We start from the raw sequence: 27,775 nt of genomic DNA, 5'->3' as shown, positions 1-27,775 counted from the left end.
AACAAAAAGGAAATACAATATACAGTTCAATAAATAGAAAAAAAAGTTACAAAACGATGTGATCTTTTGTCCTTAATTACAAGGGAAAAAAATAGAGGGGGTGGGAAGGACAAGGAGAGACAGCAGCTGGGACTTAAGAGATGCAAATAGAAAGTCAGGTTAAATGGAGAGAAATATGGAGAGTAAGGTGAAGGGGCAGAGCAGGGTGACAGAGAAGGGGAGGGTCAAGCAGAGGCAGAAAATGCCCAGATGCCAGCCTCTTTCCAGACTTGGGGCAGGGGTCCCTGGCTCACCTGTGCTCATCTCCCCTGACACCAGGTTTGGAGGACAGTGTGAGCCTGGCTTGGTTCCTGAGTTGTATGTCCAGTGACTAGCAGGTAGGAGGAGGGACAGCAATGACAACACCCCCCATCCCCCCAGCCCGCCCTGAGACCCTTGGCACCCACAGGAATAGGAGTCTGGGCTGGATGGTGGGTGAGGTATGTGGCCGAGGCCTTAGGCCTCTTCAAATCCTTCAGTGGGGGTGAGTCATTGGTTCCAGCTGGACAGCCTGGAAGGGGTGCAGCGCTGTGGAAGGGGGCCCCTGAGGCAGTGAGAGGAGGCTACAAAAGGAGATTCGGATATCCTAACAAGTCCCCTGGGCTACCCAGAATAGGGTGCGGGGAGGGTCTGCTACATTGACTTTAGAGAGCTAGTTTCAGGAAAAGTCCTGCCTCCTTGCTCCCCCAGAGCTCACAGCAGGCCTGTGAATTTGGAGAGGAGTAGCTTGCCTATTGCTTTCCAAGTGCCCAAGGCAGGGTCATACCAGCTACCCAAGCACACACCCCCTTCCAGGCCTCTGGGTGGTGGTATGGCTTCTGATCCTCACGTCTTGCACACTCCTAGGCACACATGTGGCAGGATGTACCTTCCCCCCAATCCAGGTGGGCTTGCAGGGATTGCAGGCAAGACCACCTACCTCCAGCTGGGCTCCTTCCCTGACTTAATACTGAGATGCCACATGGGCCTCCAGTCCAGGCCCCTCCCTGATGGAGAGTGTGTGCCACAGAGGCAGGGGCAAAGGGGGAACCCTTCCACCACCTGCCTTCCGTCCCTCAGCCAAAACGTTCCCGCACCAACAGCATGAGCTTCTTCTTGCCCTTGTAGGTCTGTTTGAGGTTTTCCAAGAACTGGGCAAACTGAAGGTGCCCATCGGGCGCCAGCAGGAAGGTCTCTCGGGCCTTGCCCAGGAACTCGATGAAGTCGCCATAGTGCCGTGGGCTGATGTGCGTGAGGCGGGAGTGGCTGGTGTTGATGTAGGCTGCCACCGCGGCATCTAGGAGCTGGCAAAGCGGCGCGCGGTCGGTGCCCAGTGGCTTGGCTGCGCGGCGCGCCCCCAGAGGACCCAGGCCAGGTGCCGAGAGGGTCCAGCGGCGCAGGATGTCGGAGAGCATGGGGGCACAGTGGATGCTCCGGATGATGAGAGGGACGATGGCAGAGAGCTCATGCCGGCCTAGGGAGTGGCTGAGGGAGCAGGCCCAGAGCACATCGTTGACGGCGGGGTGGCTGTCCTGGTTGAAGGCGATGCTGAGCTGCGCCAGGGCCAGCGTGGCCAGCTTGTAGGCCCGCAGCGGCAGGCCGCGGTGCTCCATGTAGCGGGCCACGGTGAAGAGGTGGGCGTGGCCCAGGCCGCCCGCAGCGGCATCCAGCACAATCTGATAGGCTGCCTCGAAGGCCGCATGGTTCTTCTCACACAGGGTGAGGGCGGGCAAGGTGCAGTTCTGTGGGTCTTTCATGGCGCACTGCAAGGCCAGGGTGCGAGCGCAGGCCCAGAGCTCCTCCCGACGGGGCGCGTCCAGCTGCAGCCGCAACAGTGTGGCATGAGTGGTGCCTGTCACTGCCACGATGGTGGCTGCCTCCACGGGTGTGAATAAGGAGTACCAGTTTTGCATGATGTTCATCAGGGCTTGTGGGCCTAAGGGACATGAGAGGGTGAGACTGGTCAGGAAGAGGGGCAGGGATGTGGACGTGTTTCCATGGGTTTACCCTAACACGGAGATTCCCAGCAGCCAGAGCTGAAGGCACACCCCCTTTGCCTCCACCCCCTGCTTTACCCTTCCAAAGGAGCGGGGGCAGAGGGATTAGGTAGGAACTACAAGTGCATAGGGGTGGGGGGTGGGGGGCAAGCTTTGGTGCCATTGGCCCTTCTCCAAGCCACTTTAGGCTGGCCAGCTTCCAGGCTTTTGTTCAGCTCAGTGCCCCTGCCGGACAGTCCCTCATGGCCTAGCCTTGAGCACAGGCTGGAGCCAGAGAAAAGTCTGCTTCTCTCCTGTGCCCGCCTGGTTCCACAGGGAGATGGGTTGGCGGGTCCCTTTGGGAGCTCTCACCAATCTCTGTGGCACAGCTGACCAGCCAGCGCACCATCTCCCTCCGCCTCCAGGTCATAGTACTCAGGGTCATCCGCATCACCTGCAGTGTGGGCGAGGGGAGAGAAGGGGGTCACTCAAAATCTTGGGCTGGCAGAGGGAAGGGGGTCAGGGATCTTGAGGGGCCCAGGGAGACTTGGAAGTCGGGGGAGGAGTCAATGGGCCATATAATAATCTGGTCAAGAGGCCTCACATCTCAGGGCCTCAGTTTCCTCATCTGTAAAATGGGGATAAAAAGCGTATCTACTTCATAAGGTTATGAGAATTAAAATTATGTAGTAAAGCTCTCTGCACAGCACCTGTTGCCTCCAAGTGTTCAGCTAACATCAGCCATTACTACTACTGCTACTGTTGGTATTATTCTGAGGCCTCATGGATTCTACTCTGGACAAGTGAACCCATCCCTTCTCTCCATAAAGTTCCATGCTTCATGTCAGCCGATTTCCTCCTGTAGTCCCCAACAGAGCACCTGCCCTACAGGCCCCACCTTCTTCAGGTCCCACCCTCAATAAGCACTTTCCTTGCTTGCATCTCCCCCTACTCCCCATCCTTAGTCCTATCTGGTGGACCCTGCCTTCTGGAAGCTCCTCTCTAAAGCTCTGCCCTTGTCCTGCCCCCTCCACATTCAATGGCTCCAGCTCCCACAGGAAGTTGTTTTGGCTAATTCTGCCCCTGAAGGCCCCTTGCTTGTTAGTTCTACCTGGGAAGTTGCCACCCTAGCCTGCAAGCCAGTCCCAGGCTGTTCTTTATTGTCTTATTTTACTTAGGCCACCGTCTGAGGACCCGTCCCCTCTACATCCCACACTCTGCAGTTGGTTCCTCACCTACAGGCTGAACCTCTGCCTTGCCCTTCCAAGACGACACTCATCCATAGGCCCCGCCTCCATGACTTAAAACCAGACTCCACTCCCAGAGCCGGCTCATTACCTTCAGAACCCTGCCCCAAGCCCCGCCCCTCAGTGGTGACCGCTCCCACTACAGGCCCTGCCTCCAAGAAAGCTCCTAATTGGCAGACTTTGTCCCCCTCAGCTTCAGTCCCGCCCAGCTGTGGTCCTTAACCATAAGCACACCAGTCCCAATCCCCACCATCAAGGCCAGAACCCCTAGGTTGTGCTACTTTTTGTGGCCCACTCTCACCTGCAAGCTCCAAGACCCTCTTCCTTCTCTTCAGCTCACCCCCAGAGGTGGATTCTCACCTTCATTCTCTGCCAATGAGTCCCTCATTCATAGGCCCACCCCCAATGACAACCTTTCCATCTTCCAAGGACTTACACTCTGCCTCTGTGGCCCTGCTCAGAGGTGCCACTCACACTCAGGCCCTGCCCACAGGCAGCATTCCCCCTCCCCCATCCTCCTCCAGGCCCTCACCTGCAGGCCCAGCTCCAGGGCAATGCCCAGGAGGGTGGTGTCTGGTGGTGCGCTGGCAGGGGTGGCCGTCTTGCAGGCATCCTGTGCCAGCTTGAAGAGCAGGGATGGAGAGTGGATATTCTGCTGGATGGAGCCCAATACCATGTGCAGCCACTTAGGGTCTCCTGGGGTTGGGGGAGGGACAGAGGCACTGTTGGTACACCAAGCACCAGCTCTTGTCACTGCCCAACCTATTCATGCAGGTTCCTACACATAGGTACACAGGTGTGAGCATGGAGGGACATGAACCTCGAAGATTCTGTGAAGATCCAGACAACTCTCGGCACTCCCACCCTTGTTCTCGCCTCTGCCCTCCCCCACCCCCAGTTGGAAGAAGCCACTTAGGGAAGAACAAGGAAGAAGCCACTGGATGCCTAATCATCAAAGGTGTGGATTCTGGAGCCAGACTGCCAAGGTTCAAATCCTTGCCTTGTCACTCACTAGTTGTGTGACCCTCAGCAAGTCACTTTACCTCTCTGTGCTTAGCTGCCCCATCTGTGCAATGGGCAATACTAATACAATGGTCCCTGCCTCACAGGGCTGTGGAGAGTCCACACTAGTAAAGTCTTTAGCATGGCAAAAGCTACACAAACGTTAGCTTTTATCACTATTATCATTGATCCAGATCTGACAATTCTCCCATCATTCTGATCTAGCCACACCAGCCTCCTCTGTTCCTTAAACATACTAGGCACAGTCCAGCCTCAGGGCCTTTGCATTGGCTCAGTGTGATGGGTGTTTAGAGATGGGTTTTTGGGAAGCAATTAGGTTTAGAGGAAGTCATGAGGATGGGGCCTCCTTGATGGGATTAGTGCCCTTATAAAAAGAGGAGAAATCAGAGCTTTCTCTTTCTCTGCCATGTGAGGACATAGCGAAAAGGCTGTTGTCTGCATGATAGAATAGCGTCCTCACAAGGAACTAATCATGCTGGCACCCTGATCTTAGACTTCCAGCCTTCAAAACTGTGAGAAAATAAATTTCTGTTGTTTAAGCTACCCGGTCTGTGGTATTTTGTGACAGCAAACCAGGATAAGACACAGATATTGGCATGGCTCTTCCTGCACCTACATGTCTTAGCTGGAATGTCAAACTGCTTTATCCCCTCTGTTGTACTTCCTTCCTTCTCACTCACTGTGTTACTATCTCCTTTACCTTGTTTATTGTCTGCCCCCACTAAAATGTAACAAACACCACAGGGAACAGGATTTGGGTCAGTTTTGCTTACTGTAGCATTCCTAGCACCTGCCACAGTGCCTGGTCCACCTAGAAAGTGCTCCAGGAAAACTGATGAAATTTGATAGAAGGACAAAAATGAGGTGGACAAAGGAGGAAGAAGAAGGCAGTGGAGGACAGGGGCAGCACGGTCCTCACCCTTGGCAGCAGTCAGCATGGCAGAGGCCAGCTCGCACTGGCGGGTCTCCAGGTGACCCAGGATGAACCAGCGGGGGAAGCGGTTATTCATGACGGAGTCCAGTGGGTTGGGGTGGGGCTCTCCAGCCGGAAGTGCTGTCTCCAGTACAGGCAGCCTGAGGTGAAGAAAGAAGCAAGCCTGCAGTGAGGCAAGGCTAGAGTCTCCATCCTCTCTAGGAGAGAGAGGCCTCCTGCCTCAGCCAGAGCCTCCCACCTCGGGCCAGCAAAGCCCTAAGCACCAGTAAGACGGAGGATGTGTGTGTAAGAGGTTCACTGCAGTGTTGTTTATGCCCATCACTCGAAGGTTGATTAAATAAACAATGCTCTAGTCATATACTAAAGGCCATGTGGCTGATAAAAAGATGACGGGATTATTTCTGTCCTGTGAGGACCTTAAAAAATTGTGCTTCTGCAATCTGCTGGTGCACATATGAAATGATAACAAGGTAGTTCATTGTAATTTTTTTTTTTAAATAGCAGAAATGTCTATCAGCTCCACATCAGTTCTTTTATGATGCATCCTTACAGTGGTCCATAGGCTATGTGATACAACGAAGCTTTTAAGATGCAATGTTCAGTGAAAACAAGGTGCAAAGAACAGGTACAGGATGTACCATCCATGGTAAAGGAGGGCAAACTTTTAACTTCCAGATGACAGGTTTGCAGACAAGATAAGAAAGGGGGAACGCTGCTTGCCTCCAGAGAGATTTGGGTAGGTTGGGACAAACCAGCCTAGAAAAGTACTCTAACTTTTGTGCCATTTGGATGGCTCTCAGATTCAAAATATTACATATTTATATATATGTTTTTGAACGCCATGATAATTTTAAAAAATTGTACCACACTGATCATAACGACCAGCATACACATTATGATGGCTTTTCTCGTCTGTTAACATTGAAGTAGTTTTGTATCCTGAAATGTTTCAATAGGACAAAGAATGTTAGAGAAATTATACATTTCATATGTAACAGTCAAGGGCACAGGGCAGCCTGGAATGCCAGCATGAAGGAAACTGAATTAACCAGCTGTGAGTTCAGGAGAGAGGATGGAGTTGTGAGAGCACCTCCCACTCCCCCATCCTGAGTCCCCAGCTATCTGCCTGTCTTTACCTCATGGCTCTCAATGCAAGGCGGTAGGCCAGGTCCGGGTCGTGGGGTAGCAGTGCAGTGAACAGGTAGCAGGCACAGGTGTGCATGGGCACGCTCTCCCGGAACAGCACCTCTCCAAAGCCGCTGAAGGGACCCCCTGTGGGGTCAGTCTGAGCTCAGTCCCCAGGTGTGGGCTTGCTTCTGTGTTTCTGCCCCTCCCTGGGTTTCCCTAGTCCTCAGGCTGAATAGGGGATGGGCAGACCCCAGAATAGAGTGGCTAGGAATAGGAGCTGGAGAGGCCCCCAGCATGGGGGCACAAGGCTGAGACAGAAAAGCCAAGTAAAATCTTAAAAGAGAAGACCTTGGGCAACCCTGGGTTGGGGACAGGACTCAGATGCAAGATTAGGCCAGAGGGTGGGGGTGAGGCTGCACCTGACCAGGGTCGGGGCCAAGCTATCTTCCTGGCCACAGTAGGGGGCACGGCCTCATGAGGCAGGACCATGGGCAGAACCAATCAAGTCCAACTGGGCATCAGCGACTAGGCTCATTGGCTCCAAGCTGGGCAGGGGGCGGGGCCTCACCATTCCCAGCAGTTATTGGCTGCCAGAAGAGATAGGGGGCGGAACCAAGGGCTGGATCTCTCTTTTTAGGAAATGCTAAGGTAAAGACCAAAAGGTGGAGCTAGGGCTGGAACCTCTTGATGCAGCAGCAATCTGACCAGCTCAGGCAAGGGGTAGGACCCTTTCTTTCAGAACAGCCAGGCCTAGGACGGGGCCTCACCTTCCAGGAGCAGCCCTGCCTGCTTGCGCAGCACCTGCACCAGCCGCTCATCAAGCTCCACTTCCTCCAGCAGCGCCAGCAACTGCTCCTCATTGCGCACCACTTTGTCTTGGGCGTACAACCCCTCGGGCAGGGCCCGCTGCTGTCCCAGGCCCAACAGTGTCACCTCGAGTGCCAGCGCCAAGTACGACTCCCCAGGGCTCCCGGGCACCGGAACGTGCTGGTAGGCCACCTTCCGCTTCTCAGGGCCTGAGTCTGTGGGAGATGGGAACCAAAGATACTAGAGGGGGATTCCCTTTTCCAGGACCTCAATGGTCCTTGACCCCAAGCATGCAGACCTTCTGGTAGTAGATGGGCCTATGATGACCTCACTTTCAGAAGTTAAGCCTATTGGCTCCTGGCATGGGGGTGGAGCATGGCAAGGGTAAGGGTGTAGCTTCACTTTCTAGGGAGGCTGAGCCAGGGGGCTTGGCTAAGGGGTCCCCAATGTGGGTACCTGGGTAAAGGGCGAGCGTTTCCTCCTCCAGGCGACAGGCCTCCAGGAGAGCCCTGCAGAGGCAGCCAATGGGGTCCAAGGGGTGGCCCACCCATCCTTCAGTGTTGGTGATACAGGTGGAGCCTTTCTGTAGCAGCTCTGCAAGTGGGAAGTAGGGCTCAATGCCTGCCCACCCTCCCAAGCTCCGAGGGGGACTTCATTTCCCTGATCCCCCAGCCCAGCCTCCCAGGACCTGCCCACCCAGAGGCTATCTTCTCTGTCCCTGGAGCTCTGCAGTAGCTCTCACCTCTACAGCCCTGGACTCCAGTCCCGTGGATACATCCAGCCTGGCAGGACACCAGGAGGAAACTGAGCACTTTCTAAAATCTCCAACCAGTGTCATTCCCTCCTCATGACCCTTAATCCTGCCCACCTCTCTCAAGTCCAACCAGCTTTCAGGGCCCCAGGGTGGTCAACTGCCCCATCTGGCTGTCCATCTTCTAATCTCCTCCCATAAGCTATGTTCTCTCTTGCCTCTGGGCTCCTGCCCATGCTATTCCTTTTACCTGGAACACTGTTCTTCCCTCCCCTTCTTCTGGGAAACTCCCTATACATCCTTAAGATCTCCATTTTGGTCTCACCTCCAATGGAAGCGCTTTCCCTATGCCTCCAGACTGGGTCAGCGCTCTGGTTTGGTCTCAGAACCCTCACTTTTCCTCCCATTACAAGCTGTGTTCAATTTCCTGATAACTGGCCCATCAGCCCAACCCCATCACCCAGAGAACATGACTGGTGGCCTCCTCCCTGAACCCCATATCTAGTCCATAGACATGTTCTTTCTGGGGTCCATATAGTGTGATTTTTTTTCCTAATACAATTTGAATTTGTTGCCCATGTTTAAAAATGAGTAAATTCCCCATCAAATAATCCAGATTTCTGGCCTCTCTTAAATATACAGAATATCTTGGCCCACTGCATCCAGGTTGCCATGTGGTTGGCACCCCACATTCTGCAGGGGCTGGAAGCTTAGAAACTATATTTCCCAGACTCCTTTGTGTGAACTATGGGAGGTGGGAGACAGTGAAGCCGTTCTTCTCCTGCAGCAGCAGTTATCAGGTATGTGGCTGTCTACAAGGCACAGCCATGAGGTTTTACCAGCAGCTTCTGGGTATACTCTTGGGAACCGCCCCTGTGGAGGCCACAGGCTGCTGGGCTTCTGAAGTTCGAGTTCTTGAACTCAAGCAGCAGCTTCCCGGATTTTCAATCCTGCAGCCCTTCCAGTGGTTTTGTGAGCCCTCAATCCCCTGTATTAAATTCCTTTCTATTCAAGACGCCGAGAGTGGTAGGTACCCACAGACCTCTTGGGTTGTCACAGCCACCAGTAGATGGAATCTCTTCCTACAGCCCCCAGGACCCGATGATAACAGTGGTGCCCACCTTTTTTCTGCTGCTTGTAGCTCTCAAGCTGATGCCGCCGCTGTAGCCGGAGCGTGTTGACTATGGCACCTGCTAGTCGCAAGGCCTGGCGGGGATATCCGTGGGCACGCAGGGTGTCCACACGGGCACAAGCGGTGGGGAATGGCTCCCCAAGCCAGAGGGGACGGCCTTGGGGGTCGAAGGTCGGCTTATCACTGCCCATGTGGCCTGTGAGACTGGGGCCATAGCAGTCGCTGGCCAGGATCCTCTGTAGGTGGGTGTCGCTCCAGTGCAGTGACCCAGCCTGCAGGGCGCGGCCAAACACGGTGTGGCGGGAACCTGCAGTTACCATCTCCTCCTCCTCTGGGCCTGTGGGAGAGGCGTCCAACCTGGCCTAGCAGTGGGGCTGTGGCCAGTTCCCCTGACTGAGTGCTGGCTTGGGGATAGACTCTGGGTGCATCAATGGACTTGTGTCACCTCCCCAAATCCTTACAGCAGCCTTTCAGATGTGTGCATGCGTGCGCGCTATTATAGCACCTCATGGGTGGACAACTGAGGTTGAATAACTGTTTCTCTGTCCATCTTTCTCCCCCCTATATTACATTCCTTTTTTCTCTTATCTCTCTCCATTCCCCCTTCCTGTTTTTCTCCTTCTCTGCCTCTCTTTTCCCAATATCTTTCTTTTATCTGTTTCTCCCACCCCCGACTCCATTGCCAGGAGGAGGATGAGTCAGGAGACCAGCCCAGAACTACAGATGTCTTAAGCATTTCACTTCACTGTCCCTTGGGCTGCCCATTGCCTTGCTCTGTGCACTTACTCCCCACTGATGGAAGGACAGGCAAGGGATGGGGCCCTCTTTGATCTCCCCCAGAGCTCTGTGATGGGGAGGCTGGGCCCCCAGAAGAGGTGATGCTTTTTGAGGGATGGCAGGGACCCCTCTCCTACCTGGGCTGAGGGCCATGGTGGGCTGCAGGCTGGGCCTGTCGAAAGAGTAGCTGCCCTCTTCCAGTGGGCACACGTCCAGCTTGTCCCACTTGCCAAGCAGCTGGAGCCAGCTTGCCCGCTCCTCTGGTTTACAGTGAGGGCTTAGGACTACGCACACCCACAGAGCCCCTGGAGAGAGAGGGAGGGCAGGAAACATGGGCACTGGGAAGTTTCAACATTCATGTCAACCGTAGCAGCACACATTTATGGAGTGTTTATCATGTGCTGGGTGGGCAATGCCCTCTGCTTCACTCTCCCCTCACCTCTGAGGTTGCAACTAATGATCTCTCCACTTTACAAACAAAAAACTGTCACAGAGAGGAAAAGCCACTACCTCAAGGTCACATAGCTAGGTAGTTGGAGGAAGCAGAATTCAAACCCAGGCCACCAGGCTCCTCTTACTGTTTTTTGTCCCCTTAAGGTGCTTCTCACCATCTATCACAGGGGCCACCAAATTACTGCCCCTGGAGAAAATCCAACCTGTCACCTCTTTTTAAATGACCGGCATGCTAAGATTTACTTTACATTTTTTAATGGTGGGGTGAAAAATCAAAAGATGACTTGTGACATGAAAATTATATGACATTCAAATAACTAAATAGTGTCTGTAAATACACTTTTATGGGAATACTGCACGCCCATTCAGTTACATGTATCTGAGGCTGCTTTTCTGCTACAATGGGCAAAACTGGACAGAGACCAAAGGGCCGGCAAATCTGAAACTATGGACTATTCAGTCCTTACGGAAAAGGTGTGTCGGTCCCTGGTCCAATGGGTCTGTAGTACTTTCTGGTCTGTCTCGTCTACCAGGTGTCAGATCCATGAGGGCAGGTATTTAATTTATTTCTTGCTGTAGCTCCAGCGATCAGTAAGTACCTCGTACATTGGAGGTGCTAATGAATGAAGGGCTCAGGGGCCAGACCCCAATCTCAGGGAGGGCAAGATCTGATGCCAGAACCCCGATGCCCACCCTGCTCCAGGTCTGGGCCTTACCCAACTCATCCCACAGCTGCCGGCATTTGTCCGTCATGCCAGCGCCCTGCTGCCGCCACAGGGCCAGGCGTGGGTCCTGCAGAAACTGCTCGGTCATGAGGATCAGCATGCGCGCCCCGTTGGAATCCCGCATCCGCAGCATCTCCCGTACCTGTGTGGGAATGGGACGGTGAGGAAGGGGCAGGGCGCTGGCACCAGGGCCTTGCAGCCCCACTGTGCATGACGTGCCCACACAGTACCTTGCAGAACATGGAACGCAGCTGCTGGCTGGCGCCATAGTAGCCGCCATTGGACAGCAGCTGCTTCACCTGCTCCTGGATCTGCTCCTCATCCAGGTGCCAGCAGTTGGCGTCCTCAATGCCTGCACCCGCTGTGGGGTCTGGGGCGCCTGTAGGGAGGGAGGAAAAGCTGAGGCTGTGGTTGGTGAGAGGAGGCCTCTGCCCCTGCCGTCATTCAGTCCTCTAAACCACCCTACCCAGCCCAAAGTTCCATCCATCATCTATCCATCCCATTTGAAAAACCACCCATCCATCTATCCATCCATCCGACCATCATTCCATCTAAAACGCCACCTATTTATCTATCCATCCATCCATCCATCCATCCATCCTTCCTACCCAAAACATCGGTAGTTCATTCATTTATTTATCCATCCTATCTGAAAAACTACCTACCAATCTATCCATCCATCCATCTCACCTAAAGCATTACCTACCCATTCATCCATCCACCTATCCGTCTTGCTTAAAACATCACTAGCTCATCCATCCATTTATTGATCTATCCATCTTACCCAAGACACACCCACCCATTCCCCCCATTCAGGTGGGATGATGGTCTATCCCACCTAAATCACCTGCCCTTCTACTCATCCATCCATGCCACCCAAAACATTACCTACCCATCCATCCAAACCACTCACCTGTCTATCCACTCCCCATGTCATACCACGCATCTATCCATCCACGCAGCCATAGCCCTTAGCATACCTACCTGCCCCATTAGTCCATCACCCACACTACCCATAACTTCTACCTGCTCACCTGTCAATACCCATCCCACTGGTTCATCCAGCCAGCTACCCACCCCATTTGTCTTTCCAAGTCATCTGTACCAACTATAAAATACCCAGACGTATTCATTCATTGACCCATACAACTGTATTATCTATCCATCCAACTAACACCAACTTTCTATCTATTCTTCTCACATCAAACCATCCATTCATATATATCTTCCAAAACACCCCCGACCCTGTTAGTCTATTTATCTGTCCTACACAAAACACCCACCCACTTAATCCATCGCCATGTCAGTCCACTCATACGAACATTCCTACACCCATCAACTGACCCCCAACCAACGCACTCATTGGTCCTTCCAGTTTTCCACCAACCCCATCTATCCACCACCATCAGTGTACCTCAACTCTCTCAGTCAAAGCCCATCCCACCCAACCCCACCTCCAATTATCATCCATTCCCGTCACCTATAATTCGAGTTCATCACCCATCCACTCACCCCGTCTGCTTTTCCATACCATCAATTCACCCCAACTCCCCATCATGAACACCTTCTGCATCCACCCACCCCCACCATCCATTATCTATCCATGTCTCCACCTACTACTCACCATCTATCACCCTTCATCCTGCTCCCTTCTCCCCACCATTAGTTAGGCAACACAGCCCCCTGTAGCCCCGAACCCTTCCACAGCTCATCACACCTCCTGGTCTATATCTCTCCCTCCACCCACGTACCCTTCATGCGCGCCACCTACCCACACTCCGGCCTGCTCCTGTGATCTTGTGACACCCCACCCTGGGGCCCGACCTCCCACTTGTTCCCTCAACTCTTGTGCTCCCCATTGGCTGATTTCCACCATTCATCTGCCCACAGCCACATCAAATCCAGGATCTGCCACCTAGTAAGTGTGTGACCGTGACCTCAGGCAATGGTACTGTCCTACTCCCACTCGTGAATCAAGGGGATATGAGGATTCCGTGACAAATGTATGTCACATGGCAAGTGATGTGGCTGCGAGCTGGATCCTTGCCACCCCCATCAGACCCCTGGGTGCCCTCACCATGCACCAAGTTGATCTCGGAGCCTAGGAGGAGGATCTCATCGGCCAAGCGCTGGGCAGTGGGCAGCACCTCGGTGTGGTGGGCGCTGATGAGGTACTGCACAAACTTCTGCAGCTGATCCCGGTTCATCTGGGAGAGTGTCTCGGAGATGGGCAGCCGCAGCTCCACCTGGCAGGCATGACGAATTCTGTACAGCGACAGGGCCACCACATGGGCACAGTAGAAGAGGTCTCGATTGTCACAGCCACAGCTCACGGATGTGATCTTGCAGCGGTCAAAGCTGATGGAGACGTGGTAGAGGCGCTCGGGCTCTCCAGGGCCTCCAGGTTCCCGGATGTTACCACTGAGGTGGAACCCTAAGACAAAAAACAAACCGTCTCTGATGTGTCAACCCAGGGACAGATGGTGCTCATCCACAGCCCACAGCAAGACCCGGGTACAGATGCCAGCTGAGTAACCTAGCATAAGTCAATGAACCTCTCTGTGCCTCAGTTTCCTCATCTGTCAAATGGAGATAAACAGTTAACATCCTCCTCATATGTTCATAATGATAATTAAATGAGTTAATACTTGGTCAGGGTTTAGAATGCTGTTGGCATATAGTAAGCCCTAAATAAACGCAAGTATGAATATTATTATTATAGCAATGATGTTAAAGATGGTTGCCTCAGCCTTTGTGTTACCATGGATACAGGCCAGGGTCTGGATGCCCTGTAATTTCCTGGGAAGATGCCAAAGGCCTGTGACACTTGGGGGCAAGGAGCTGATGTGTCAGGCCAGGGGCCAGGTCACCCCATCACCCCCTACCTCTCCCTGGGCCCTGGGGAGCCCAGATGTCAGGCTCATCCAACTGGTTGGGCAGCTCAGGCCCCAGCCGGCTCATGCTGCGTCATGCGGGGAGACGGCGGCTTCCTCATACCGGTTAGAGGAGGCCGAGCTTGTGGCCAGCTGGGCCATGTCCAGGCAAGGGGGCCCCTAGGCTGACAGGGTTCAGGGAGGGTCACCTTGGCCAAGCCCCTGCCTCTAGCTGGGAGACGAGACCTGCCCCCACAGAGATGCGGTATTTCAGGGATCACCTGTTTTCGGGCTCAACCTCTACTGGTCCCCTTCTGAGCCCTGCTGCATGAGGTCTAGAATCATCTTTCACTTCTAGCTCTAAACCTCTGCCTCCTCCCCTCCCCTGGACTCTGCTACCTGAGGTCTAAGACCATCCCTCACAGCAGATTCTAAACTTCCACTGTAGACTCCCACCTAAGGCTTGTTACCTTAGGTCGAGACTATCCCTAAATCTTTGATCCCAGCCTCCAGATCTAGGATCATTATTACCTCTGGCTCTAAATTTCAGCTCCAGTGCATTACTGGGTCTCTCTGCCTGAGATCTGGAACCTCCTCTCATTTCTGGTTATAAATGCTCCTTGATGCTGCCTTGGTCCTGCCCTCCTCCCTGTCTTACCACCTCTTCCTCACCTTCCAACTAAGCTGTCTGAGCTGGCACACCATCCTTTCCCCGACCTCTTATTTAAGCCTGCTTCCTGAAGTCTAGGCAGAGCCCTATTTTGTAGCTCACAAATCTTGTCCAACCCTCCCTGGAGATCTGAAACCTCCCCCTCCTCCAGGCCTGCTCCAGGCTTCCTGGCCTACATGGCAGGGGTGGGGGTAAGCACTCACCCACTTGGAGCACACGATCTACAGCCCCACTCTGCAGCAGGTGCAGCCCACGGGTGAAGGGCACCCGGGCGTCGTGCTCGCCCTCTGGGGATTGGTAGCCCAGCGACGAGTACATACATATCTCACGTTCACTGCGTGGAAACGACCAGAACACAATGCGCTTTTGGACTGGCTCTGGCACCCGGGAGAACCGCTCCTCGACCTGCAAGAAGGGCTGGTGGGTTAGAAACCCTGGCTTGAGTCCTGGCTTTGGTACTTACAAGTGTATGACCTTGCGCAAGTCAATTTGCCTCTCTGGACTTCAGTTTTCTCAAGTGTGATATGGGGATGTTAACAGCGCTGGCCTCCTGGGTATCATGAGGATTAAATATGCATTTATCTACGTAAAGTGCTTACAATAACACTTGGCCCATAGTGAGTGTTCTAGAACTTTCTACTGCTTTCCTCCTGGATGTCAGATCCCAGGGTCCTGATGTAGGGTAGTCCTACCTCCCAGGCTTTGAGGCAGGAGGAAAGAAGATAAAAGTGATGACAGTGACCAGGCCTACGTTTTCTTAGCCCCAGTGTGCTAAATGCTTCATGTATGTACTTTCCCTTAATTCTCACAACCTCCAAATGACACGAATCACCCCATTTTGCAGCCTAGGGAATCTGAGGATCAGAAGTGGCTTGAATTCACTTGTTCAGGGTCCCAGAACTGGTGAGCTCTGACTCCCAAGACAGACTGTTTCCAGCTTCCAAGGGCTGCCAGGAAGGGAGGGGTGTCCTGGCCACCCCCATGGTCTCTGGGCAATGAATTGAGCTGGTTGAGCCTGCGTTCCAATCCAGGCTTGCTATTCACTGGCTGGGTGACCTTGGGCAAGTTTCTCAACCTCTCTGTGCCCCAGTTTCTCAGAGTGGGCAGAACCACAACTCCCAAATGGTTGCAGAAGATTCTATGAGCTTCTATGGGACAAAAGCTTTCCTAGTACCCAGCCTGGCCAGTGCTGTTACATGGGAGCCCCAGAGATGGTTTTAAGATCATTCTGGGCACCTCACACACAATGAAGGGGCAGGGACCTTTCAGAGCCCCTGATCCTGGTTTCAGGGGAAGTGGGAGGACCAGTGACTGGCCCAGGCCTCGGGGACAGATGGCAGATGACTAAGGCCGTGAATCAGAGCCTGCTCCATCCACACTTGGCCTAGACCCATTAGTTCTGGCAGGCTTCCTAACTCTGGAGAGGCCAGGGGCAAAGAATGCTCCCCTCCCCCAAAGCCAGGCAGAACCTATGAAGGTTCAGAAGGCCTGATGAGGTCCGAACCACAACTCCAGCTCCTTGGGCAACCACGCTGAGGCTGGGAAAGGGGAAGCCAGAGGTGGGGTTCCAGGTGCACCTGTTCAGGTATCATCATAACCCAGATACCGACCGACCCTGCTGCTCACCTCTGGAAGGACTGGGATGGCGGGGGTGGGAAGCAGGGTGAATAGCAGGGGGATTTGGTGGGGGAAGGACCCTGAAACTGGAGTAATCCCTGCAGCCCGCCAGGAGGGGCTCAGCAGCCCCAGGTGGGAAGTGGTCCCAGGAGTACTAGGGGTGGGAGTGCGGGACAGGGCCTGAAAGATCTGGAGGAGACGGGTGCTCCCCATGGGACAGGTGGGTTCTGGAGGCTAGCAGGGGCATAAAGGGATGTCTTAGGCTGAGAGCTCTAGAAATGGGGGAGTTCTCTAGTGTAGGAAAGAGATCTGAACGACAGGAATAGAGAAATATAAGTCTCTAGGAGCAATGGGGGCGGCTTATAGGAGCTGGAGAGAGGAGGATTGAATGGGGTGCCCTAATTAGGGGATGAGGATGAGCTGGGAAGAGAGGGGTTATGAGAGAACCATGGGGAGGAGAAGGAAGTGTCAAGAATTGGGATCTGGGACGCTGAGGGCATCCCTGGGTCTTGTGGGCTGGAGGGCAGGGCTGGTGGGGAAGGGATGAGGGTGGGTCATGGGGTTTGAATAGCGTGAAATGGCAGGATAAGGGGCTGCCTCGGGGCAGGGTTAAGGATCTTGGAGGGGATCTATCTCCAACAGCGGCAGGTCCGGAGGCTGAGGGCTGGGAGCGGGGAGATGAAGACAAGTCAGGGAGGGAGCTGGGGGTGAGTCCTTACCTCCCTCTCCCCCCTCCACCCCTACCCCTGGTCACCTGCTCGAAGGCCCAGCTTTCGGCTACTCGCTTGGCGCTGAGGTCCAGCAGCGCCTCTGGCCGGCCTCGGCCACGCATTGCCCCGGCCCCGGCATCGCGCTCCTCCGGTCCCGCGGGGTAGCCCTGGCTGCGCTTGGCCGCGGGGGGGTCCATCCGGTCGGACCGGGGCCGGGGCCGGGGCCGGGGCGGGGCCTGTTGGGGGCTCGGTCCGATGCCTGCTTCGCTTGGCCGGCTCCAGCGACCCCTGCCCGCCTTCGCGTCGTCCTCCGCGCTCGGCTACTCCGAGACCCCCGCCGCTCCCACCCCCGCCCCGCGCCGGGCCGGCTGGGTGATGCGGCCCCTTTAAGACTCTTCACAACAATGAAGCTGCTTCGGCCGCCGCTTTATCCTCTGCCGTCGTCCCGCCCCCGCCGCCCGTCCTCATTGGCCCCCCCGTCGGCCTCCGAGGCCCACCTCCGCCATTGGCAGCACCGCCAGACCCGTCTCCAAGTCGCCGCAGCTCATTCGTTATATGCACTGCCTCTTTTTCCCTAGAGGCCCAATAAGAGCGTTCATCGAGCCGCGCTGTCAATCATGGGGCGCCGAAGGCCAATCAGGATGAGAGGACCCCTGCGGCGCAGGCCTTATGCAGAGTTTCGGGGCGGGCCCTGGGTTCATTCACAACATTCCTCCCCCACCCCCCTCGGGCTGGACTGCGCGCCCAGGGCAGCTGGAGCTGCGCCCACACACGGCTTTGTTTACTGAGGGTCGCTTCCGGGCGCTGCTAGGGGACAATCTAAACGGCTCGGCCGGGAGTGAGACAGAGTGACGGGATCCCCAGGCAGCAGCTCCTTTCTCTGGGCTGTGTGACGCGAGAAACTCTCTCGGCCTTTCTGGGCGCCGGGTCTTTTTGATTCTTGGGTGGGGGAGATCACAGGCCCCTTGGTAGAGCTCCTGGGGACTGCAGACTCTCTCTCCAGAAATAGAGCCCAATTCAAGCCCCTCCTTGAACCCCAAGCTAAGAAGCCCCAATGGATTCTATGCCCTAAATTTTACATTGAGTCATATGAAATTGCTGATTTTCTACCATTTATGACCTATTAAAATGGCAATTTCATAAGGTTCGAGGTAATACATGTCAAATAGACCAGCTCTGGTTATTTTTTTTCTGACTCAGCTTGTCCAGGCCACATCTTTGGCCTGGAAGCCAGCCATGGTTTTTATCCACTACCCACCCCTTGTCCTTATAGAATCCTGCGTTTCTCCTTTCACCACACCTTTCTCTGTTGTCATTACATTTATTTCAGCAGCTGTTTAATTTCTGTCTCTTCCTCTCTATGGTGAACCCTAAGAGGCTAATTGGTACACTGCTGTACCACCAGCACCTGAACAGCACCAGACATACAGCAGTCATTCAGTCTATAACTTAAGTGAACCAACTCAAGCTTTGCTCCTATTCCATTGAAATGACCTACAGAACAGGACAAACCCAAGCTGACCCCTAAGAGGCATCATTGCTGCCCCTCCCCATATGGAAATACTGGCTTTTTCCTTCCAGGAATTTCAAGTTTCACAGCTGCATTTTATGGCCAGTCCCCAACCCACTATTCAGTCAACTCTCTCCAAACGACACTGTCCAGTACGGTCACCCCTGGCCACAAGTGGCCTTATGAATGGGGTTGGGCCTGAATTGGTGTGTGCTGTAAATGTAAAAAGTGTGTTTTGGAGACGTAGGAAAAAAAAGTAAAAGTTTTGTTTTTTTTTTAAAGATTTTTTTAATTGGGGAATTGGGGGGATGGGAACACTGCTGGGGAATTGGGGGAAGGGGAACAGACAAGTTGCTGTCATTTTGTTTTTCATTCTAGTTGTGGAGGATGTTGCTTCACTGGCCCAAGTTGGCACCATCATTGTGCTCTTCCTGGGCGAGGCAGATCATTCACCGGCTTCTGGACGGCTGCTCAGGCTAGCTGCTGGCTACACACAGTAGCCCATGGCAACCCACTGCCACAGGGGCTGCAGCCTACGTGTGTTGAGATGTTGTTCAGCATCTTAGCTGTAGAGGGCAGTGTCACTGGCCCTCATATGTGGGATCCGAACCGGGGCCCTCTGGCATCCCAAGCCAATTCTTAACCATCGCGCCACTCGGCAGGCCCGTAAAAGTTCTTATTAGGAATTTTTTATATTGATTAGACATTGAAATAATATTTTAGATTGGGTTAAATAAAATTATTAAAATGAATTCCTCCTGTTTCATTTTATTTTATTATTGCATTCCATTTTATTCCATTCTGTTCTATTCTACTCCATTCTATGTGGTATCAGGACATTTGAAGTTACATATGTGACTTGCATTGTAATTTCTAGAGCCTGTCATAATGACAATAATAGTGTACTGACTGCCCTAGCTTTTTAGATATATCACATTTAAGCCTTCCAACAGCTGCAAAGTGGGGATCTTGTCTTCATTTCTCTAATGAGGAAACTGAGGCTTGAAGAGGTGGAGTCCTTGCCTGAGCACACCCAGATTGGGAAGCTCTAAACTTACTGGAGTGTCCCTTTCTTGCAAAGGATTTGAGAAAAAGACCCACCGGGAAGGAGTACCTGAGGTGGGGGGAGAGGCAGGCAGGACTTCCTCAAATCATGTTTCAGATGCTCCCCTTGCAAACAGGACCCAGGGTGGGGCTTTTCCCAGCGGCCCCCTTCATTCAGCATCTGGGACATGGCTGTGTCAGCTAAGCCCAGGTCTCTGTCTCTGAGGATGCTTCAGATGGAGTCCAACGTTTCTGAATCAGGGAAGTCACTCCTGGCCAGTGGAAGAGAGGATGTTTAGAAGAAATAGAGAATGTTATCACAGGGTGAGGATGTTTTATTTTACTCTCTAACAACAGATACTAATATTGTCATCATCTCCATCTCATGGATGAGAAAACTGAGGTATAGAAAGTTCAGGTGACTTGCCCAAAGTTTACAGCATTCAAACCTGGGTGGGTGGGCTGGTCCTGCCACATCAGCTGGGGATCAAATGCACAGAGTTTGGGATACACCAAGATTCTATTTTGATCCCTGATTTTACAGATAAGGGGAATGAGGCTCAGAGAGGGTCAGAAAGTTGCCCAAGGCCACACAAAGAATCTCTGATCAGCGAGGATGTATGAGGTCAGAAAGGCCCTTGGGAAGATGGGCGTGCCCTCAGGATGAAGTCTCTAGGTCTATTTCAAGCCTGCTCTCTCCCTAGAAACACTTTTAAGAAAGGAGAGGTTGGGAAGGGGGTTCCAGCTACCCTAGTGGCCCCCTCTCCCAGTGCAGCCAGCAAGCTGGAGCTTCAGGGAAATAGAAGCCACATTTATCTCGCCATCCTGCCGTGAGCTCACTGTCTAGGCATTCACAGCTCCTGACCCAAAACTCACGGGAAATGGGGCAACCCTAGACACTGAGCTGAGGGGGGACAAGGCTCCCAAGCTCTGTGGCCACCCGCACTCTAACTTTTCGAGGCTCCCTCCCTCTGCCAGCCCCCTGCAGCACCCCCATGCCCCTGTTGACTCAGGCAGGAAACCAGCCAAGGCAGTTTCACTTCCTGGTCCCAGCAGCCCCTCTGGCCTGACCAGCTGGAAATATTTGTTCTTATATTTCTTTTCTTTTCTTTTGGAACACAAGTTCATGGGCAAAGTGTCAAGGCCCTGCCAGGAAAAACGGGCATTCCGGGCAGAGGGGAAGGTGGAGGCAGGAGAGGAGAAGGCTTGAGGAATAATAACCGTGTCTGAAAAGCCACACGTAATGACTGCCCTGTCCCTGGGGGAGAGGCCCATGAGGACAGGCAGAGAGGACAGGCCTAGAGGTGGAACTTGGGCTCCCTCCTGCCCCCAGGACACAGGGGCAGCTCATAATCACACCTGTAAGTCCCCTGGCCCTCAGGTTCCCAAATTCTCCAGAGGGAGGGGTGTTAGATCCCCATTTAACAGACGCAGAAACAGGATCAAGAGAGGTGAAGGGACTTGCTGAGACAGGAAGTGGCAGAAACTGGCATAGAATGCAGGGTGTGGGGTTTTCCAGTTTGGGGCTTTTAGCTTCAGTATTAACCCGGGGTTTGTGGACAGGTGAAAGGATAGAGGAAGTCACGCAGGGTAGTGGCCTCAGGGAAAAATGTGGCTGTTTGGGGAGTCTGAGGGGGTGGGGTAATGGGGGAACAAGTGGGTTGACATTCCAGACCCCATACCTGTCACACCTGAATGCCTTTCCTTGCCCCTGGGGTCCTCCTCAAAGGACAGGCATCAGAGGGACAAAGGGAACCCTTGGTCTGCCAGGAAACGGGCAGGAGGATTGGCTGGGGTTTGAGGAACCTCCTGGGGGCTGAGGGAGGAGCCAGAAGACACCCAGAGTTCACCTAGTCCTGGCCCTTGCCCTTTCAAATTCCAGACAGAAAGTTTCATTAAGAGGGTGAAATCTGCTCTCACAGACATATAAAGATGAACATGTGTTAAAATTTTTATTGAACTCATGTGGGATCCAGGCAGATGTGAAACGTTATACATATGGAAGCAAATTGGTTGCACCATGGGGGAGGAGGGCTGTCAATGGAACTGTTGAAATGGCCGGAATTTGCAAATCTACAGATAAGATTGGTTTGGTATTGCTATCAGCTGCTTACAATTCACAGAGCTGTAAAATTGGTCAAAGAAAAATGCTAATGCTATGAATCAGACAGCCTGGGAGGGTGTACTGTATCGAGATGATACACTGAATGATGGTAACTGAGTCACTGAAAAGCAAAATTTTCCTTGGAGAAACAATTCATTCCTTCATTCAACAAACACCTAGAGCAGCGGTTCTCAGCCTGTGGGTTGCGACCCCTTTGGGGGTCGAACGACCCTTTCACAGGGGTTGCCTAAGACCATCGGAAAACAAAAAGATATTTACATTACGATTCATAACAGTAGCAAAATTACAGTTATAGAGTAGCAACGAAAATAATTTTATGGTTGGGGGTCACCACAACATGAGGAACTGTATTAAGGGGTCGCGGCATTAGGAAGGTTGAGAACCACTGACCTAGAGAGACAGAGCAGATCACTGGGGGAAGGGGAAATGGGGAGTGACAGGGAATGGGGACAGGGTCACCTTTTAGGTGACAGTTTTGGAACTAGATAGAGGTGGCGGTCACAAAACATTGTGAAATGTACTAAATGCCACTGAACTGTACACTTTAAAATATCCATTTTATATGTGAATTTGAATTACAAAAAAATAAAGCAAGGAGAGCAATTTAACAGAAAAATCCTAATTTACATCTTGAAAAAAATCGGGAATTATGGCAGCACAGCCTGAATTTGATGGATACTTTCCAGTCTGGAGTTTCCCTGGGCCCAGCCTGGGACCTGAACTGTGACCTGCCCCTCACCCCCAACACAGGGAGAGAAGGGTCACTAGGCTAGAGCTCCCAGCTGACTCGACACTGGCTGACTCCACAGGCGGTGTCCAGACCAGCAGACCAGTGACAATTCTGGGGAGGGAGCGCCCAGGATGGAATAGGAGAATCTTGGTGTGGGAAGAGAGGCCCAGGATGGTCAGCCAAGAGCACACACTGGGACTCGGCCAGTGGTGGGTTCACGTCCTGGCTCTGCAGTGTTAACACCCCAACAATCCCTGATCCATAGGCAGCGCTAGGAAAATACTAGATGTTTTGACCTTTTTATACTCATAGAGGGGTCACTGAGCAGTTCATAAGTGCATTCTGGTTTAATCAGCACCGTGACCCTACCAGGTGGTGTCAACACTTCTCTGTCCTATGGATGGGAAAACAGTTCCCAGTGTTATCTGGCTTGTCCCTGGCAGAGGGGGTGACCTGGGTGTGTCTGGGGAGGGTGTGCAGGTAAGTGAGGAGGTTGGTGTGAATCACCTGGTGGGAAGGAGGTAAAGACTGCATGGGGCTGGTGTCCTGGAGAAATTGCTGGGGCCAACCGGGTTAGTGCACCTGGCCTGTGGCCCCAGCACTGGCCTGCTCACATGAACACGTGACTGCAGGAGCAATGACAAAGCGAAGTTTATTGCTCCAGGTTAAACCAGTGGACACAGGAACTGGGAAGGTAAATGTGTGCTCGGGGCCATTGCTAAGCTGTCAGAACCCAGGGAAGCCATGCACTATGGATGTGCTGGTTGCCTGCTCAAGCAAGGCCACCCCACTACCCAGAAGCTAGAGCTGCAACCCAAGGCTCTTGGGAACAGGGCTCCTCCTGTCCACAGTGCTGCCCATGGGGTCACCTGCAGAGGTCTGAGCATGGAGGCGGGGGCTGCAGTGACAGTCTCCGCTGGGCCAAGTGTTTAGGAAGGTGTCTTGATGGAGGAGGAGGAGGCAGCTGTCTCCTTCTTCTTGGCGGGGGCCTTCACCAGTGCCAGCTTCTTGGGTAGGCTGGTGCTGGCTTTCATCACCACGTCATGTTCTATCTTCTTCCGGATCCCAACCTCCAGGTCCTGAGGGGACAACCGCGGGGCAGTGAGACTGGGATCTCAGGTGGAGGGAGTGAGGGAGGGCCTAACCTGGGGCTGGGTCATCAACTCCCCGCAAAACAGCACCTGAGACTCTGGTGGCTGGGATTTAAGTCCTGCTTTTGTCTTATACTCTTTGGGGTATCACACACAAAAAAACCCCTTCTCATCTCTGGACCTCAGCTTCTAAACTTCTGCTCACCCCCATTCCACAGATGGGAAACTGGGCTCCTGCAGTGTTGGGAACCCCATGTGAGGGGAGACTGGAACTTGGCATGCCCAGAGCCTCTGATCTCAGCCTCCAGGAGGGCAGCTCCTCCTGTCCCATGTCATCTCCGCTTTGCACGGTGAACTGGGGCTCTGAGAGGCAGGGATGTGAACAAGTGAAAGCACAGGGATTGGGAGCCAAGTGCATTTGGGTCCAAAACTAGTAGTTTAATCATATTCTTCAAACCACCTCCTTGCCCTGCCTGTGTAAGTTCCAGTGACCATGAGCACCATGACCTTCATCACATGCCTGGGCGCAGGAGACAGACACAACAGCAAACAAGACACAGAAAAATATCTGCCCTCACAGAGCTGACATTCAGTGCATATGTGGGGATAATATAAATGCCAATGACACATTATAATAAACTGTTAAATGATGATAAATGATAAGTGCTGCTACGGAGAAAAGAAAACAAGGGCTAGCGAGTGGGGGTGGGGCTGTGGGGCTTCCATCAGGTGCTGCTGCTGAGAAGCAACACTTGAAGTCAGACCTCTGACTCAGAGGGAGTCATGTGGATTTCTGGGTGAAGAACCTGGACAGAGGAAACAGCCAGGGCAAAAATTATGAAGGGAGGAGCAGCAGTTAAAGGGCCAGCGAGGCTGGAGGGCGTAAGGGGGAGTGGGAAGAGATGAGGGCAAGGAAGTGATGGGCAGCGTGTGCAAGGCCTTGTAGAGGACAGGTGTTTCCTGAGTGAAATTGGGAGCCACGGAGTTCTGGGCAGAGAAGGGAGATGATCTGACCTTCCGTGCTCACAGGTGCCCTCTGGCTGCTATGGGGAGATGGGTGGGGGAGGCAGGAGAGGGGGAGGATGTGGCTGCAGACGCAAGACAGTGGGGAGGACCAGGGGAGGGGGAGGTCAGGGAAGTGGGTTGGTGCAAACGTAACTGCAGTTTCGGACTGTGAATTTTAAATCATTATAACTAGGTGCAAATACATCTTTATTAATCAAAATATGAATCATTACAATCAACACATTTTTGTCGACAAGAAATAAGTTTGTTTATTCCTGTAGTGTAAAAATCCATGCTTTGGGATTCGACAAACTCTTGGAAAGCATTTTCTGCATCCTGCTGGTTGTAGAAGTGTTTTCCCTGCAAAAAGTTGTCGAGATGCTTGAAGAAGTGGTAGTTGGTTGGTGAGAGGTCAGGTGAACATGGCAGATAAGGCAAAACTTCATAGCCCAGTTTGTTCAACTTTTGAAGCATTGGTTGTAGGACTTGCAGTCGGGCGTTGTCATCGAGAAGAATTGGGCCCTTTCTGTTGACCAATGCCGGCTGCAGGTGTTGTAGTTTTCGGTGCATCTCATTGATTTGCTGAGCATACTTCTCAGATGTAATGGTTTTGCCCGGATTCATAAAGCTGTAGTGTATCAGATTGGCAGCAGACCACCAAACAGTGACCATGAACTTTTTTGGGTGCAAGTTTGGCTTTGGGAAGTGCTTTGGAGATTCTTCTAGGTCTAACCACTAAGTTGGTTGTCACCGGTTGTCGTATAAAATCCACTTTCGGCCGGCCGAATGGCACGATGGTTAAGAACCGGTTTGGGACACCAGAGGGCCCCGGTTCGGATCCCACATGTGAGGGCCAGTGACACTGCCCTCCACAAAAAACAAACAAACAAGATGAACATACTAAAATCCACTTTTCATCGCATGTCACAATCCAATCGAGAAATGGTTCACTGTTGTTGCATAGAATAAGAGAAGACAACACTTCAAAATGATTATTTTTAAAAAATTTTCGGTCAGCTCATGAGGCACCAGCTTATCAAGCTTTTTCACCTTTCCAATTTGCTTCAAATGCCGAACGACCATAGTCGATGCAACTTCTCATGTAGTTGGTAAGACGATCAGCTTCAATGATTGCTCTTAATTGGTCACTGTCAACTTCTGATGGCCGGCTACTACGCTCCTCATCTTCAAGGTTCTCGCGTCTCCTTTGCAAAACTTCTTGAACCACCACTGCACTGTACGTTCATTAGCAGTTCCTGGGCCAAATGTGTTGTTGATGTTGCGAGTTGCCTCCACTGATTTACGACCCATTTTGAATTCGAAAAAGAAAATCGCTCGAATTTGCTTTTTGTCTAACATCATTTCCATAGTGTAAAATAAACAGCAAGTAATGTTATTAGCAAAAAAACATAAAGTGCGCATTAAAATGATGTATAACATACCTATATTTAAGAATGTATTCCAATATCAAACGGCAAATTTCAACAATGTAAAAACCGCAATTACTTTTGCACCAACGTAAAGATTAATCCTAAAGGCAAAAAGGATGGGATCCTACCTGGATGTGAGAAAAAGGGCGGAATCAAGGATGACCCCTAATATTTTGAAATTCGGAAGGACAGAGTGTTCCTGAACGGAGACTATAACACGATCATGTCAGGGAAGGAGAGGAGAGGATCAGAGGCTTGGTTTTGAACATGCCCAGTCTGAGATGCTCATGAGACAGCGCCACTTCTGACCCCCAGATGGAGGTAAGCACGCTGCTGGGTACAGAGGTCTGAGACAACCGAGGCTCTGTGGAAACTGATCAATTCACTCAAGATTCCACACTAGTTAGTGTGGAATACAATTTGAACTCAGTTCTGACTCCAAAACTAGTTTTAATTTTCTGTAACTTCCTCATAGGCTCAACCTTACCCATCTATATAAAAAAAGCCGCACTTAAAGACAACCACAGAAATGAAAATAACCAATATAGCTAACGTTTATCTGTGCTCTGTGCTGTTCTCAGCGCTTTACACGTGGCCTATGGCATTGAATCCTTACAACTCTAGGGAAAAAGCACTATGATATTTCACAGGTAAGCGGCTCAGGGTGAACAAATATTAGCCATCGATGGAGCTGCTATTTGCACCCAGCATGCCTTCTTGCAAAGCTGGGGTTTTCAACTCTTTTCCCATGCCCCCTCCCCTCCCGAGTTATATTAAAAAGAACAGTAACAGCCACAGCAGCTAACGTGTGTTGAATGCTTTTTGCAGGCCAGACCTTTGTTTCGACGAGGTCCGTTGAATACATTATATTCCTGTACCTGGTTCAGAAAATTGAAGTTCACAGGGCCGAGTTCTCCAGGCTCCATCCCCGACCCCTCTTCGGTTCCAGGCTTCATCCCTGGACCCCTCCGTAGACCTCCGGGTTCCCTACCCCTAGCTCCTGGACAGCTCCAGGCTCCATCCCCGGTCCCCCGCTGTCACCAGGTTCCATCTCTGTTTCCCCGCGCCAGTCCCGAATTCCATCCTTCGCCCCTCGCACTTACCTTCTTGAGCTTTCGCTGCTGCACGATGCGCGCCTTCTTAGGGGCGATAACACGACCTGGGGAGAGACGCGCTCGCGTGAGGCAGGGGAGCCCCGAGCCCACTTCGCTCTTCAGGCCCCCCAAAGCGCTTCTCACCTCCCTTCCTCGGGCCCCGGTTTCGTTCCGAAGCCGCCGCGGTCTTGCTCTTCCCCGACTTCCGCGCCTGGAACTTGCGCTGTCCCTGCGCCATGATCGAGTATGCGCCGGAAGGGGCAGAGCTGCGAAGTTGTAGCCGGAAAGGCGCAGGGCACCATGGGATACATTGAAGCTGGAGGGCGCAAGTGCTCATGGGAGACAACGAGGCAAAGGGTTTTAAGGGCCAGTTCCAAGAGTGGTTGATCATACGCAGCGTTGCGCATCAACTTGGAAGGAATTTATTATAAGCTAAGAATTATTGGGCGCTGATTTGTTTTGTAAAACGTATACAGTTTCATGTTCTTCATACATAAAATTCAGTCTAGGTCGAGGGTGAGGTGAGTGAGGCACTTACTGGTGCAGAATTTAAGGGTGCCCAAAATTCCGTAATCAAGATAGTGTTTTCGACCTTTAAAAATATTTTAATATTAAAAAAAAATCAACTCGTTAAACTACAGCCTGTAGACTGGCGGCCTAATGTTTGAAATAAACTTTTATTGGAACAACAAGTGCTGGTATCCTGGGTGAGCTAAGGTATGCAAATATAGGGTTCCAGTCTCTCTATTTAATAGCTTGGTATTTTGTTCATCATGGATTTTTTTTGCATTAATTTTGATTTTTTAAAAATATTGAAACTATTATTATTATTATTATTATTTTAGCTGAGCCATCCTGCTACCTGTTGGCAGCTCAGCGGCTGCTCAGCTCGGGCTGGACTCGAA

General features: G+C 52.3%; 2 protein-coding genes across 2 annotated transcripts; both read right to left on the bottom strand.

Annotated features, from left to right (window-relative positions):
• Positions 1-13: 13 nt before the first annotated feature.
• On the bottom strand, positions 14-18,608 carry ZSWIM4 (zinc finger SWIM-type containing 4). The gene is made up of 14 exons (XM_019664220.1): positions 16,886-18,608; positions 14,718-14,919; positions 13,049-13,405; positions 11,202-11,350; positions 10,963-11,113; positions 9,931-10,098; positions 9,006-9,353; positions 7,590-7,727; positions 7,094-7,348; positions 6,335-6,470; positions 5,184-5,338; positions 3,774-3,937; positions 2,367-2,448; positions 14-1,954 (listed from the first exon to the last, which is right to left on the bottom strand). The coding sequence occupies exons 1-14, from the start codon at positions 17,036-17,038 to the stop codon at positions 1,095-1,097; spliced, it is 3,318 nt and encodes a 1,105-aa protein (XP_019519765.1). The 5' UTR covers positions 17,039-18,608; the 3' UTR covers positions 14-1,094.
• A 4,276-nt stretch (positions 18,609-22,884) lies between these two features.
• On the bottom strand, positions 22,885-27,671 carry CUNH19orf53 (chromosome unknown C19orf53 homolog). Its single transcript, XM_019664219.1, has 3 exons — positions 27,015-27,671; positions 26,880-26,935; positions 22,885-23,329 (listed from the first exon to the last, which is right to left on the bottom strand). The coding sequence occupies exons 1-3, from the start codon at positions 27,259-27,261 to the stop codon at positions 23,180-23,182; spliced, it is 453 nt and encodes a 150-aa protein (XP_019519764.1). The 5' UTR covers positions 27,262-27,671; the 3' UTR covers positions 22,885-23,179.
• Between the last annotated feature and the right edge of the window lie 104 nt (positions 27,672-27,775).

The sequence above is a fragment of the Hipposideros armiger genome, unplaced genomic scaffold (assembly GCF_001890085.2).
Source record: "Hipposideros armiger isolate ML-2016 unplaced genomic scaffold, ASM189008v1 scaffold_417, whole genome shotgun sequence".
NCBI lineage: Eukaryota > Metazoa > Chordata > Mammalia > Chiroptera > Hipposideridae > Hipposideros > Hipposideros armiger.
This window is presented reverse-complemented; position numbering and strand designations above follow the sequence as displayed.